At 36.1% G+C, this 16,057-nt stretch overlaps 1 protein-coding gene across 2 annotated transcripts in view; it reads left to right on the forward strand.

Moving 5' to 3' along the window:
- The window catches only part of RNF128 (ring finger protein 128), a 111,065-nt gene that overhangs the window by 87,894 nt on the left and 7,114 nt on the right, over nt 1–16,057 (forward strand). For both annotated transcript variants that reach the window (XM_041741659.1, XM_041741658.1), the window contains exons 3-6: nt 5,983–6,054; nt 9,446–9,528; nt 10,366–10,462; nt 11,524–11,692. In XM_041741659.1, the coding sequence (XP_041597593.1) occupies nt 5,983–6,054; nt 9,446–9,528; nt 10,366–10,462; nt 11,524–11,692 (421 nt within the window). The remainder of the gene's footprint in view (nt 1–5,982; nt 6,055–9,445; nt 9,529–10,365; nt 10,463–11,523; nt 11,693–16,057) is intronic.

Below are 16,057 nucleotides of genomic sequence, written 5' to 3' on the forward strand. Positions count from 1 at the left end.
TTGAAGAGACCATCCTTTCTCCATTGTATATTCTTGGCGCCTTTGTCATAATTTGTCTGTATATGTATGGATTTGTTTCTAAGCTATAAATTCTGTTCTATTGATCTGTGTCTGTCATTATGCCAATACCATACTGTTTTGATTACTATACAGCTTTGTAATATAGTTTTAAATCTTGGAGCATGATACCTCCAGGTTTGTTGTTCTGTCTCGGGATTGCCCTGGCTGTTTGGGACCTTTTGTGGTTCCATACAAACTTTAGAATTATTCTAGTTCTGTGAAAAATGCCATTGGAATTTTGGTAGGGATTGCATGGAATCTGTAGATTGCTTTGGATAGTATGATCATTTTAGCAATATTCTTCCAATCCATGAGCATGAGATAATCTTTCCTTTTATTTGTGTCTTATTCAACTTCTTTCATCTTACAGTTTTCAGTGTACAAGTTTTTCACCTGCTTGGTTAAGTTTATTCATAGCTATTTTATTATTATTGATATAATTGTAAATGGGATTGCTTTCTTAATTTCTCTTTATGATAGTTCATTATTAATATAACAGATCTCTGTATATTGATTTTGCATTTTACAACTTTATTGAATTCATTTATTATAACAGTTTTTGATGGAAACTTCAGAGTTTTATATAGACAGAATCATGTCATCTATGGTTTTACTTCTTCCATTCCTATTTGGATGCATCTTATTCCATTTTCTTACCTTATTGCTGTGGCTAGGACATCCAATACTATGTTGAATAAAAGTGACAGGAGTGGGCATCCTTGCCTTGTTCCTGACTTTAGAAGAAAAGTTTTTGTTTTTTTCACCATTAAATATGATGTTAGCTCTGTGTTTGTCATAAATGACCTTTATTATATTGAGGTACATTCCTTCTATACCCACTTTGTGGAGAGTTTTTATCATAAATAGAAGTTGAATTCTGTCAGTACTTTTTCTGCATCCACTGAGATAATAATAGGATTTTTATCCTTTATTTTATTTTTTAAAGATTTTATTTATTTAGTTAAGAGAGCACAGGTGGAGGGGAGGGGCAGACAGAGGGAGAGGGAGAAACAGACTCCCCACTGAGCAGGGAGCCCAATACGGAGCTTGATCCTAGTACCCCAAAATCATGACCTGAGCCAAAGGCAGAGCTTAACTGACTGAGCCACCCAGGTGCCCCTATCCTTCATTTTATTAGTGTGGTATATTGGGTTGATTGATTTGCAGATATTGAGCCATCCTTGTATCCCTGAAATAAGTCCTACTTGATTGTGTTTCATGATCCTTTTAATGTATTATTGAATTCAGTTTGCTAATATTTTGTTGAGGAGTTTTGCATCTGTGTTTATCAGAGATATTGGCCTATAATTTTCTATGTGGTGTCCTTGCCTGGCTTTGGTATCAGGGTAATGCTGGCCTTATCAAATGAGTTTGGAAATGTTCCTTCCTCTTCAATTATTGGAAGAGTTTGAGAAGCACAGGTGTTAAATATCCTTTGGATGTTTGATTGAATTCACCAGTGAAACCATCTGGTCCTGGGCTTTGGTTTGTTGGGAGGTTTTTCATTACTGATTTAATCTCCTTAGTAGAAATTGGTCTATTCAGATATTCTATTTCTTAATAATCATACTTGGAAGGTGGTGTGTTACTTGGAATTTATTCATTTCTTCTAGGTTGTCCAACTTGTTAGCATATAATTGTAGTAGTTTCTTATGATATTTGTACTTGTGTGGTATCAGTTGTAAATTCTCTTTCATTTCTGATTTTGTTTACTTGAGGCCTCTTTTTTCTTGGTTAGTGTAGCTAAAGGTTTATCAAATTTGTGTATCTTTTCAGAGAACTAGCTCTCCGTTTTATTGATCTTTTCTACTATCTTTTTAGTCTCTGTTTCATTTATTTCCACTGTATCTTTATTATTTCTTTAAGATGTAAAGTCATATTGTTTATTTGAGGTTTTTCTTGTTTTTTTTGAGGCAGGCCTATATTACTATGAATTTCCTTAGAACAGCTTTTGTTGCATCACACAGGTTTTTGTATGTTGTATTTCTATTTTCATTTGTCTCTAGGTATTTTTTTAATTTCTTTTTTTTTTTTGTCAGTGACTCATTGGTTGTTCAGTAGCATGCTACATTTCTACATTTTTTGTGTCTTTTTACACTTTTCTTTGATTTCTAGTTTTTATACCCTCATGGTTGGAAAAGATGCTTGATGTGATTTCAGTCTTCTTGAATTTAAGACTTGTTTTGTGCTATAACATGTAATCTATCCTGGAGACTATTTTATATGCACTTGAGAAGAATGTGTATTCTGCATTTTGATGGGATGTTCTATATATATCTATCAACCCCATATGATCTAATGTGTTGTTTAAGGCTGATGTTTCCTTACTGATTTTCTGTCTGGATGATTTATCTTGATGTAAATGGAATGTTAAAGTCCTCTACTATTATTTTATTGCTGTCAATTTCTCCCTTCAGGTCTGTTAATATTTGCTTTATATATGCTGGTGCTCCTCACCCATATATGTATATGGGTACATATATATTTGTAAATGTTTTATCTTCTAGCTGGATTGACTCCTTTATCATTATGTAATGCCTTTCTTTGTCCTTTATTACAATCTTTGTTTTCATCTGATATGAGTATAGCTATACCATCTTTATTTTTGTTTCCATTTACATAGAATATGTTTATCCCTTCACTTTCAGCCTCTGTGTCTTTACTTTCAAAGTCTCTTGTAGGCAGCATAACGTTGGGTCTTTTTTGATCCATTCACTCACTCTGTGCCTTTTGATTTGGAGAATCTAGTCCATTTACATATAAAGTAATTTTTATTTTATTTATTTATTTATTTATGTGTTTGTTTCTTTGTATTTTTTATAGGAGTTTGATTTACAAACATATAGTATAACACCCAGTGCTCATCCCATCAAGTGCCCCCCTCAGTGCCCATCACCCAGTCACCCCATCTCCCCACCCACATTCCCTTCCACTAACCCTTGTTCGTTTCCCAGAGTTAGGTGTCTCTCATTTTCTGTCACCCTCTCTGATATTTCCCACTCATTTTCTCTCCTTTCCCCTTTAATCCCTTTCACTATTTTTTATATTCCCCGAATGAATGAAACCATATAATGTTTGTCCTTCTCTGATTGACTTACTTCACTCAGCATAATACCCTCCAGTTCCATCTACGTTGAAGCAAATGGTGGGTATTTGTCGTTCCTAATGGCTGAATAATATTCCATTGTATATATATATATATATATATATATATATATATATATATATATATACCACATCTTCTCATTTAAAGTAATTATTGATAGGTGTGTACTTACTGCCATTTTGTTACTTGTTTTCTGGAGTTTTTGGTAGTTTCTTCTCTTCCTTTCTTCTCTTTCTCTTCCTTTGTGTTTTTTTTTAAGATTTTATTTATTCATTCATGAGAGACACACAGAGGAAAAGACATAGGCAGAGGGAGAAGCAGGCTCCCTCTAGGGAGCCCAATGCAGGACTCAGTCTCTGGACCAGGGATCACATCGTGAGCTGAAAGGCAGATGCTCAACTGCCTGAACCACCCAGACATCCCTTCCTTTGTGGTTCAATGGATTTCTTTAGTGTTATGTTTAGATTTCTTTTTTATTTTGTGTTTTTACTAAAGTTTTTGCCTTGTGGCTACCATGATGCTTACATATAATATGTATGTAATGATTGATTTCAAATTGATAAGAACTTAAATTTGAACACATTCCAAAACATTTTTGTCCCACCCACATTTTATCTTTAATATCACATTTTATATCGTTCTGTTTCATGCAGCCCTTAAATAATTGACTATAATAATTATTTACTTACTACTTATTAATAATTGTAGTAATTATTATAGTACTATATAGTTTTAGTTAAATTTACTACTAATGGTTATTAATTAATCTTGCACTTTCTTTATAAGTGATTAATCCACTATCTTTACTATATATTTACCTTTTCTAGTGCAGTTTTTATTTTTGCAAATTTTCCATTTCTTAGAAGGCTGAATTAATGGTCATGAATGTGTTCAGTTTTTTACTTATCTGGAAAACTCTTTAATCTCCCCTTCAATTCTGAATGATGACATTGCTGGATAGAGAATTCTTGTTTGGAATTTTTTTTTACTTCCAGCACTTAAATATGTCATACCACTCCTGTCTGGCTTGAAAGTTTCTGGTAAAAAATTTCCTGGTAGACTTATAGGATTTCCCCTGTAGGTAGCAAACTGTTTTTATCTTGGTGCTCTTAAGATTGTCTGCTTAACTTTTACCATTTGAATTATAGTGTTTCTTGGCGTGGATCTCTTTGGGTTCCTCTTATTTGCAATTCCTTGGGGTTTCTGGACCTTGTTCAGTCCTCTCATTTTGCCTGAAGCTCTGCATTTATTTCTATGTATTAGGTAAATCAGCTCCCTCTGCAAACCTCGAAGGAACAGCTTAACAGCTTTGTGTAAGAGCTGAGAGCTCCCATAGAGCTCAGAAGTGCTATGACCTTAGGCCACACCTGCACCAGCCCCTCAAAGGATGACCCCTCTGTGAACTGTGCATTACTGCCTGCTTTGGTGGGGCAATAGCTCTGGGGGTGGGTGAGCCCCCAGGGGGGTGTACCTTCTGGCACCAACAGGCTAGAGAAAGAGTTCGAAATTGTCACTGCCAGTACCAGCATCAACAACTTATAATGAATTATCAAAAATGGCACTTGTCTATGTTTCTGTCCCCTGATAGAGTCCCAACAAGTTTCTGGCCCTCTGGCAGACACTTCAAACTGGTATCTTTTACACCGGGCCTGGTGGTGATTGAATCAGTACATGAGCCTTTTGAGAGGAGATTCTCTTCTTAAAATTCTGGAACTAATCCTAGTTGGTTTTCAAAGCCAAGCATTTTGGGGGCTTATCTTGCTTATGCAAGATATAGGGGAAGGGGTGCCTGATGTGAAACACAAAACCGTTGTTTCTTAGGGAAAAGTTCCATATTTTTGAGATCCTTCTCCATTGTGGATTGCTGTATCTGGGGTGGGTTTTGTTTTATTTATTTATTTATTTTTGGTAAGACTATGTCTCTGCCTCTGTCACCCATTTTGATGGTGGGTTTTTTTATCCTTTGTTGTGGAGGCTCTGTTTATCCAGTTTTCAGCTCTTTTTCAGCGGAAATTATTCCATATGTTGTACAACTAATTTGTTGTGTCTGTGGTAGGAGGTGAGTTCAGAATCTTCCTACGCCACCATCCTGAATCCCCCAACTAAACTTCTGATCCAATTATGCATATTTTAGTCCTTATTTACAAAATGAGCCTTAGGCTTGCATTTTCATATCCAGACTGATGTAAATATATGTTCAGTGAAATAAGAAAGGCTTACTACTTTCAGAATCTACCCTCCTTAAAAGGCAGTAGTAGTTATAAACAGCAGTTTTTCTGCACTAATGCAAAATAACACTGTATGGATTGGTGTTATCCCCAATTTATAGGTAAGTAAATAAGTTCAACAATTTAATTACCTGTCCAGGATTATTTATTTAGTAAGTGGCAAACACAGATTTCAAAACTAGGTCCATTTTAATCCAAATCCTGTGGATTTTCTACCAAACAAGATACAATTCAAAAAAGAAATGAGGAAAGATGCATTTTAAGATTCTCAAAGGTTCAAAATAGGAAAATTGCATGGAAAATTCATAGCATCTGAATCTATTTGGGATAGTAGCTTTGTTATTATAGCCCAAAGGAACTATTTAATATTTAAGATTGTAGGGAAACATAAGTGAAAAATTTTAGTTAATTTAAAAATTCTGCCTTATAGCAGATAAATGGGACATTTATTATGGTTAAATTAGATCTTTAAAAATTCATATATACATTGACTTGTACCTAATAAATATTTATTAATCCTCTCTAACTTTTTCATCCTATTCCTTTTAAAAATAGTTTTTTTTCTAATACCTGCTATTTATATTACAGAGACAATTAAAGGCAGATGCTAAAAAAGCTATTGGAAGGCTTCAACTACGTACACTGAAACAAGGAGACAAGGTGCATTTATGACTTTTAAATGTTGTTTGTTTTAAAGCAATGCTACTAAATTATCATTGAAATTGAATTTTCTTCCAAAGTATGCTTTTCATTAGAATTTATAATTCTTATGACTTTTTTTTATCTATTTGATGCTGGAGGTAGACTGAAAAATGACCATTGGCCCCCATAGATATCTAGGTTTTAATCCCTGGAACCTGTAAATATTACCTTATATGGCAGAAAGGACCTTGCAGATGAAATTAAGTTAAGGATTTTGAGGTGTGGAGATTATCCTGGATTATCCAGGTGGGTCCTAAATATGATCACATGTGATTGTTGTTAGAAGAAGAAAAAGGGAGATTTGACTGCAGTGCAGTAGAATATGTGGCAATGGAAGTAAGAGATTATAGTGATGCAAGAAAGGAGCCATGAGCCAAGGAATACAGACAGCCTCCAGAAGCTAGAAAAGGCAAGGCAAGGGATTCTTCCCTGAAGCTTACAGAAGGAACTGCCAACACATTGACTTTTAGACTTCTGATTTCTAGAACAACAAAATAATGAATTTGTGTTATTTTAAGCCACTAAGTTATGGTCATTTTTTACAGCAAAAACAGGAAACTAATATAATGCCTTATTGTAACTTTACTTAAACATCCGCTTGTAGATTTAGGACAGTTAAAAACTACCTTTGGTGTGTAAAGCATGTATCAAAAAAGAGCTACAGAACATATTGAAATAAAAACTCCCATTTATAATAGCACTAGAACCATGAAATACTTAGGTATAAATCTTGTAAAATATGTACATGATCTGTTTCCTGAAAACTGCAAAACACTAATGAAAGAAATCAACGAAAACCTAGATAAGTGGAGGGATATGCCATGTTCATGGGTCAGAAGAGTCACTGTTATCAAGATGCCAAATCCCCCCCAACTAATCCATAAATTCAGTGCAGTTCCAATCAAAATCCTAGTGAGATCTTTTGTATTTATTGACAGGTTGATGCTAAGTTTATATGGAAAATCAAAAGAACTAGAATTACCGAAACAATTTTTATAGTGAAGAACGAATTTGGATGAATCAACTTGCCTAATTTGCAGAATTATTTAAAAAATATAGTAGCCAGTATAGTGTGGTATTGGAGAAAGGCTAGAACTTTAGATCAATGGGACAAAAAGAGTCCAGAAATAGACCCACACATATATGATCAATTGATTTTTGACAAAGGCACACAGGCAATTAAATGAAAAAGGGGTAGCCAATTATTGACTCTCCATATACAATGTTTGGGTATCCTTATGCAAAAAAACATGAACCTCAAACAGCACTTCATACTGTCCGTAAAATTTAAGTTAAAATATATCACAGACCTAAATATAAAACCTAGAGCTATGAAATCCGTAGAAGAAAACTTTGGAGAAAAAATAGCATCACAACTTGGGTTAGGCAAAGATTACTTAGATGTGACAACAGAAACAAGCCCACTAAAGAAAACAATAGAAATTTGACTTTGTCAAAATTAAGAATTTTTGTTCTTTAACATGGTTAAGAGAATGAAAAGACAACCCACAGACTGGGAAAAAATATTTGCAAATCACATATCTGATAAGGGATGATATCTAGAATATAAAAAGAACTCTCAAAGCTCAGTAGTAAGTAAACAGCATAGTGAAAAGGGGGCCAAACAGGCATTTACCAAAGAAAATATGTGGATGGCAAAAAAAAAGCAGATAAAAAGATGCTCAACGTCATTAGTCATTAGGGAAATGCAAATTAAAACCACAATGAGATACCACAGCACATTCTAAAATTGCTAAAACTAATACAACTGACAGTACCCGAGAGTTGGCCACATGTGGAACAACTGGAATTGTTATGCATTTGGCTGGTGAGAATGTAATGGATAGCCAGTTTTGAAAGCAATTTGGCAGTTCTTATGAAGTCAAAAATAACACTTTCCAAAGAACCCAGCAATCTCAACTAGATAGTTAACCTACAGGAAAAACTATGTTCACAGAAAAACTTGTACATAATTTTTCATTGCAGCTTTACTCATAATCAGCAAAAATTGTAAAGAACCCAAATGTCCTTCAAATGGTGGATGGATGCACAAACTATGGCAAATCCACATTATGGAATAGTATTTAGCAATAAAAAAGGATGTGTTTTGGGCAGAGGGGCCCTATTGATACACGTAACATAGATGAGTGTTAAATGTATTATGTTAAGTGAAAGAAGCCAAATTCAAAGGCAATATAATACATAACTCCATTTATATGACATTGGGAAGAAACAAAAAGTATAGGAACTGAAAACAGATCAGTGGTTGCCAGAGGGTGGGGGTGAGAGTAGGGATTAACTACAAAGGGGTATAGAGGAATTTGTTGGGGTAATAGAACTATCCTATATCTTGACTGTGGTCAGGACTGAGTGCATATTTGTTCACACTTGTGAAACTGTATACTAAAAACAGTGAATTTCACTGCTTGTGAATTATACCTTAATTTTTCTTTTTTTTTCAAATTTTTTTTTAAATTTTTATTTATTTATGATAGTCACACAGAGAGAGAGAGGGAGAGAGAGGCAGAGACACAGGCAGAGGGAGAAGCAGGCTCCATGCACCGGGAGCCCGACGTGGGATTCGATCCCGGGTCTCCAGGATCACGCCCTGGGCCAAAGGCAGGCGCCAAACCGCTGCGCCACCCAGGGATCACCCTTATTTTTTCTTTTTTTTTTTTTTTTAATTTTTATTTATTTATGATAGTCACAGAGAGAGAGAGAGAGGCAGAGACACAGGCAGAGGGAGAAGCAGGCTCCATGCACCGGGAGCCCGACGTGGGATTCGATCCCAGGTCTCCAGGATCGCGCCCTGGGCCAAAGGCAGGCGCCAAACCGCTGCGCCACCCAGGGATCCCTAATTTTTCTTAAATGAGAAAACATAGCTATAGAACTTATACAAACCTCATTTTAAAGAAACGCTATCTGCTCCTCTTTGTACTGTTCCTCTTTTGGTTGACTTTATTCTTTTACCTTTTTTAAGTGTAAATTATATTCGAATTTCAGCTGTATAAGAGCATTATCAACTACAGTCACAATGTTTTACATTAGATCCTCAGACCTTATTCATATTATAGCCGAAAGTCTGTACACTTCTACCACCTACTCCCTATTTCTCCCATCCCCCAGCCTCTGGCAACCACTTTTCTGCTCTCTGTTTCTATAAGTTTGACCTTTTTTTTTTTAAAGACTTGTTAAGTCTAAATAATTTTATGTCGCTTATTGAAAGAATCTATGCAATTTAAGTACATACATATTCTTTAAAAAAAAGTACATACATATTCTGATCTTGCTCTGTGGTTTAATGTATCTTTTCTTATCCATCAGAGTAATAATAACTATTTGTTCATAGGAGATTGGCCCTGATGGAGATAGTTGTGCTGTGTGTATTGAACTATATAAACCAAATGATTTGGTGCGCATCTTAACCTGCAAGTAAGTTTGATTTTATTTTATACCATTAATAAGAATATCTGGCTTATTGCAATGATTGTGTTGAGGGAAACTATATTGAATGTTTCCAAATTGATGTAAAGAAAGGGTTTATTTTCATTTAAATACAGTTGAATGCTTTGGCATAAGGCTAATTATATAAAGTTTCTAGAATCTGGTACAATTTGGAAACTAGTTCCATATAAAATTGAGAACCTAGTCAGCACCATAGTTTAAATATATATTTTTTACTGGATTAATTAATTTAAAATCATTTTAACAGTCCTATTGAGTGAAAAAAAAATCAACTCAATGGGCACCTATTTGGAAGTCTTCATTCTTTAGTTTTATATTATCCCTCTCCTGGAAGTTCTTAATGCTCTTTAACTATTAAATAGTGATGTTCTTAGAACTTACCACGTGGCCTAAATTATCAGTATTATCTTGTACTTTGTACTTTGGTGTACTATATTATTGAGAATGACTAACTGTGCTATTTTTATAGTTAGGGAATGACAAGATAATAAAGATCTGAAATACCGAACAAAGTCTTAGGTAACATCTTAGCCATTTTTGAAGTAATGAGTGTTGAAAATAGTTTTTTTTTTGAAGCTAAGGTAATGAGGTTTTTATATTTAAAAATGCTATATTATGAAATTTCCAAATCTTGTTTCTGTGGCTCCTTCATAGTGTTTATGCTGTAATAGTGTGTTTAAAAGAAAAAAGACATCTGTTAAAAAACTAAATAAAAATATAGAATAACCTGTTACTATATTAGGTCAAGTGTTGTTGCTATTTCACAACTGATAACCAAGTTATGTGCTTTTTTTTTTTCATTAGCCATATTTTCCATAAGACATGTGTTGACCCATGGCTGTTAGAACACAGGACTTGCCCCATGTGCAAATGTGACATACTCAAAGCTTTGGGAATTGAGGTAAACATTGCTAAACCATTTATATGAAGGAACAAGTTATGTATGTACTTGTGCCTTCAGGAAAATAACATCCTTAATTTTTAGCTATGTAATATGCTAGACTTGTGACATATCAAAAATTGGACCTATTTATATCATAATGACAGTAAGGTGCCATGTTGGATCACACCTCCATTTTCCTCCTTCTTTCCTTTTATTATTTGGTCAGTAACGACCATACAAATTGCCAACTGATTTCTGATACCCCTTGCATTTTTGCTCTTAGTATTGCACAGCAATCAAACTTGTAGTTAGATGAGCATCTGTATTTTGAATAAGTATAATAAATATTAAATTATATTTGGTAAATGATATAAAACTTAACCCATTTTACATCACACCAACAACAGAAAGTCAAGCTCAACAAAATCTTCCTGATTTCAGGAGATACATAAATGATACTGATTCTCAAATCCCCTAGAAGACCGCATGAGATGTTGTTGTTCTTGATAAATGTTTTGTTTCTTAATAATTTTAGACTTACAGAAAAGTGGCAAACACAATATAGAGAGTTCCCACATACCCCTCACCCAGTTTTTACTATTGTTAACATTTTGCATTGCTGTGGTATGTTTGTTAAAAGAAAGAAACTGACATTGGGTTGTTACTATTAAATAAGTTTCAGACTTTATTTGAATTTTGCCAGCAACTGCCTTTTGAAAACTGCTGGAGGTGAACTTGAATCAGAGTGAATGTTTTTGGGGGTTTTTTGTTTGTTTGTTTGTTTTGAGTGCCTACCCTGTAGCAGGCATTGTATTATGAAGTGCTGGGATCACCCAGATGAACATCAGATGTGAAGGCAATCTGCCTGTAACATCTTTACCCCATCTTGGAACTAGTTACTCCCAATTGCTCTGGCTGGGACCAGCAAGAGATTTTTGTGATCATCAAAAGAAATGATAGGTTTAAAAGATTAAGAAGCATAGCTCTAATAAGTTACCTATGAAGATACTTTGTAATGATATGTCAGGGAAAAACATGTACTCTGAGAATCTTTTAATTTGTTCAAATGCTTTCCCAAGGTGGATGTTGAAGATGGATCAGTGTCTTTACAAGTCCCTGTTTCCAATGAGACATCAAATAGTGCCTCTTCTCATGAAGAGGATAATCGCAGTGAGACCGCATCATCTGGATATGCTTCCGTTCAGGGAGCAGATGAACCACCTTTGGAAGAACATGTGCAGTCAGCAAGTAAGCATTACAATGAGGGGCAGTGAGTCCCCAGAAATGATCCACTGTGGATCATATGCCCGGCAGAGTACTCCTGCTTTTTGTTGTTTGTTCCTTTCATTCATTAAACACATTCCATCACCCTTGTTCGTTTCCCAGAGTTAGGAGTCTCTCATATTCTGTCTCCCTTTCTGATATTTCCCACTCATTTTTTTCTCCTTTCCCCTTTACTCCCTTTCACTATATTTTATATTCCCCAAATGAATGAGACCATATAATGTTTGTCCTTTTCCAATTGACTTATTTCACTCAGCACAATACCCTCCAGTTCCATCTACGTTGAAGCAAATGGTGGGTATTTGTCGTTTCTAATGGCTGAATAATATTCCATTGTATACATAGACGACATCTTCTTTATCCATTCATCTTTCGATGGATACCGAGGCTCCTTCCACAGTTTGGCTATTGTGGACATTGCTGCTATGAACATTGGGGTGCAGGTGTCCCGGCGTTTCACTGCATCTGTATCTTTGGGGTAAATCCCCAGCAATGCAATTGCTGGGTAGTAGAGCAGATCTATTTTTAACTCTTTAAGGAACCTCCACACAGTTTTCCGGAGTGGCTGCACCAGTTCCCATTCCCACCAGCAGTGCCAGATCCACATCCTCTCCAACATTGTGGTTTCCTGCCTTGTGAATTTTCCCCATTCTCCCTGGTGTGAGGTGGTATCTCACTGTGGTTTTGATTTGCATTTCCCTGATGGCAAGTGATGCAGAGCATTTTCTCATGTGCATGTTGGCCATGTCTATGTCTTCCTCTGTGAGATTTCTGTTCATGTCTTTTGCCCATTTCATGATTGGATTGTGTGTTTCTTTGCTGTTGAGTTTAATAAGTTCTTTATAGATCTGGGATACTAGTCCTTTATCTGATACATCATTTGCAAATATCTTCTCCCATTCTGTAGGTTGTCTTTTAGTTTTGTTGACTGTATCCTTTGCTGTGCATAAGCTTCTTATCTTGATGAAGTCCCAATAGTTCATTTTTGCTTTTGTTTCTCTTGCCTTCATGGATGTATCTTGCAATAAGTTTCTGTGGCCAAGTTCAAAAAGGGTGTTGCCTGTGTTCTCCTCTAGGATTTTGATGGAACCTTGTCTCACATTTAGGTCTTTCATCCATTTTGAGTTTATCTTTCTGTATGATGCAAGAGAATAATCCAGTTTCATTCTTCTGCATGTGGCTGTCCAATTTTCCCAGCACTGTTTATTGAAGAGACTGTCTTTCTTCCAGTGGATAGTCTTTCCTCCTTTGTTGAATATTAGTTGACCATGAAGTTGAGGGTCCACTTCTGGATTCTCTGTTCTGTTCCATTGATCTATGTGTCTGTTTTTGTGCCAGTACCACCCTGTCTTGATGACCACAGCTTTGTAGTACAACCTGAAATCTGGCATTGTGATGCCCCCAGCTATGGTTTTCTTTTTTAAAATTCCCCTGGCTATTCAGGGTCTTTTCTGATTCCACACAAATCTTAAGATAATTTGTTCCAACTCTCTGAAGAAAGTCCATGGTATTTTGATAGGGATTGCATTAAACGTGTAAATTGCCCTGGGTAGCATTGACATTTTCACAATATTAATTCTGCCAATCCATGAGCATGGACTATTTTTCCATCTCTTTGTATCTTCCTCAATTTCTTTCAGAAGTGTTCTGTAGTTTTTAGGGTATAGATCCTTTACCTCTTTGGTTAGGTTTATTCCTAGGTATCTTATGCTTTTGGGTGCAATTGTAAATGGATTGGGTGTTGGGCACTGAGGGGGGCACTTGATGGGATGAGCACTGGGTGTTATGGTATATGTTGGCAAATTGAACTCCTATTAAAAATATGTAAAAAAAAAATAATAAAGTTACCTGAATTCACACACACACACACACACACACACAAAACACATTCCAGATTTTTTATAGTAACAAAGATGCGGTGCAGGACACATCCCTGCCTTAACTTAATATGCACATATTCAGGTGTATCTGAAACAGATGAAATGCATCAGGAGTGGGGTTATTCACAAAATAAAAAGGTTTTTTATGGGATAGCTTCTCTGTGATGCATTTAAGTATTGGTTATTAGCTTATAGAGGCTGAGGAGAAACTTTAGAAGCCATTGTTTATTGTAGAGCAATCAAAAACTAAGATAACGGAGTCCCGAAGTGATTTTATACACAACTTCTTAGGAACCCATCTTTTGAACAGATCGGAAACTGTGTAAGAATATGTGCTGCCACCTGTTGATTATATACCATGAAATGAACAAACCATGGAAACAAAATTGAATATATTATTTTCAAACTTCATGTGAGTCAGTATTGTAACTTAGTCATACCAGTGGAAAAATTTCAGGGAGTTCAGTTCCTTTTTTCCCCAGAGAAAACCTGCATACAAAACTTAGTTTCCTTTTCTTTGACTTTGACCTTTTTCATGGTTTTTGTTGATTTGATGGTTTTCTCTCAATCCTTTTTTTTTTTAATTTTTTTTTTTTTATGATAGTCACAGAGAGAGAGAGAGAGGCAGAGACACAGGCGGAGGGAGAAGCAGGCTCCATGCACCGGGAGCCCGATGTGGGATTCGATCCCGGGTCTCCAGGATCGCACCCTGGGCCAAAGGCAGGCGCCAAACCGCTGCGCCACCCAGGGATCCCCTTCTCTCAATCCTTATTTTGAAATAACCTAATCCTGGCATAGAAGTAGAAGAAAACTAAATGTTAAGATGACTTGTGGGAAGGGCACCTGGGTAGCTCACTTGGTTGGGCATTTGCCTTCAGCTCAGGTCATGATACCGGGGTCCTGGGATCGAGCCTGGAGTCAGGCCCCCTGCTCAGCAGGGAGTCTGCCTCTCCCTTTGCCCCTCACCCAGATTGTTCTCTCTCAACTAAATAAATGAAATCTTTTTTTTAAAAATACGACTTGTGAGAGTTTCAGCTTTCTATTGACATAAACCTTTATCCTCAGTAGGCTTATCAGTGCCATACACATCATTCCTGAAAATGTCACAAGGAGTTCTATAATGCAAATGTACACTTTGTATTTCTTGTAATCTAATCTTCAGACATTTCCTGGAGTACAAAGTAGTCATAAGAATATTTAATAACCTGTGGGTTATTCTACATACAATAGAGAATCATTGTCTATTTGCCCTAGGTGATTTTTTTGTTTGTTTGTTTCCGTAACTGTGTGGTGATAGAATTCAGTGATGACAAAGGATAAAGTGTACAGGACAATTCAGTTTATTGCTAGCTTGTTAAAAAAAAGTTCTAATCTACTTTTTTGTGTGTTCTATTGTTATTGTGAGGCACGGTAGTAAGCAGAACAGTTTTTGCAGAGAATTTGACAAGCAAATGAAATGATGATCTAAATTCCTTGCTCTGTATTGAATGGATGAATGATAGTAACACCCATTTAGGTGCCTCACACGAGAAACTAGGGAGATCCCTAGATTCTTCCCTCTCTTTCTTACTAATTCAGTATCTCTTTTCTTTAATCCATCCCTTAATTCTCAACCTTAATTCCACAGTCATGGTTTGAACCACTATTTTCTCTCTGCTCATTCCTTCCACTCTTCTTCGCCCAAGAAATTGGAGAAGCCTGGTTTAATTCCTGTTTCTCCTTTAAAACTTAACCTCCTTTGGGATCCCTGGGTGGCGCAGCGGTTTGGCGCATGCCTTTGGCCCAGGGCGCGATCCTGGAGACCTGGGATCGAATCCCACATCGGGCTCCCGGTGCATGGAGCCAGCTTCTCCCTCTGCCTATGTCTCTGCCTCTCTCTCTTTCTCTCTCTGTGACTATCATAAATAAATAAAAAATAAAAAAAAAACTTAACCTCCTTTGAAAAGACTCCCTTGGCTAAGGGACTCCTTTGGATAGGAATAGTGTCTTATTACTCACTATTGTATACCCAGCACCTAGAACAGTGTGCCACATAGTAGATGCTCAAATAAATGTTGAATCAATGACCATGTAGAGTAGATTTAATTTTATCTATGATTATGTATTATGAGTTTGAGTGTCTTGGCTATTAGCTATTGATTATTGCAGTGGTAGTTGATTTAAATAACTTTGTGAACATATAGTTGATTAGTTCATGTCAGCTTGTCCCATCATTACAGTAAGTTGTGTTAGAGCACTGGTTTTAAAACTTACACATGCATCAAATCACCTGGAGAGCTTGTTAAAATGAATGGGCTGCCAACAGTTTTGGACTCAGTAGGTTTGGAGTAGGGCCTGAGAATTTTTGTTTCTAGTAAGTTCCTAGGTGGTACCGTTGCTGCTGGTCCTGGGACTACATTTTGAGAACCACTAAATAAGAGCCATAGTTCTTAACCCTAGTTGCACATTA

This window comes from Vulpes lagopus, chromosome X, assembly GCF_018345385.1.
Source record: "Vulpes lagopus strain Blue_001 chromosome X, ASM1834538v1, whole genome shotgun sequence".
Classification (NCBI taxonomy): Eukaryota; Metazoa; Chordata; class Mammalia; order Carnivora; family Canidae; genus Vulpes; species Vulpes lagopus.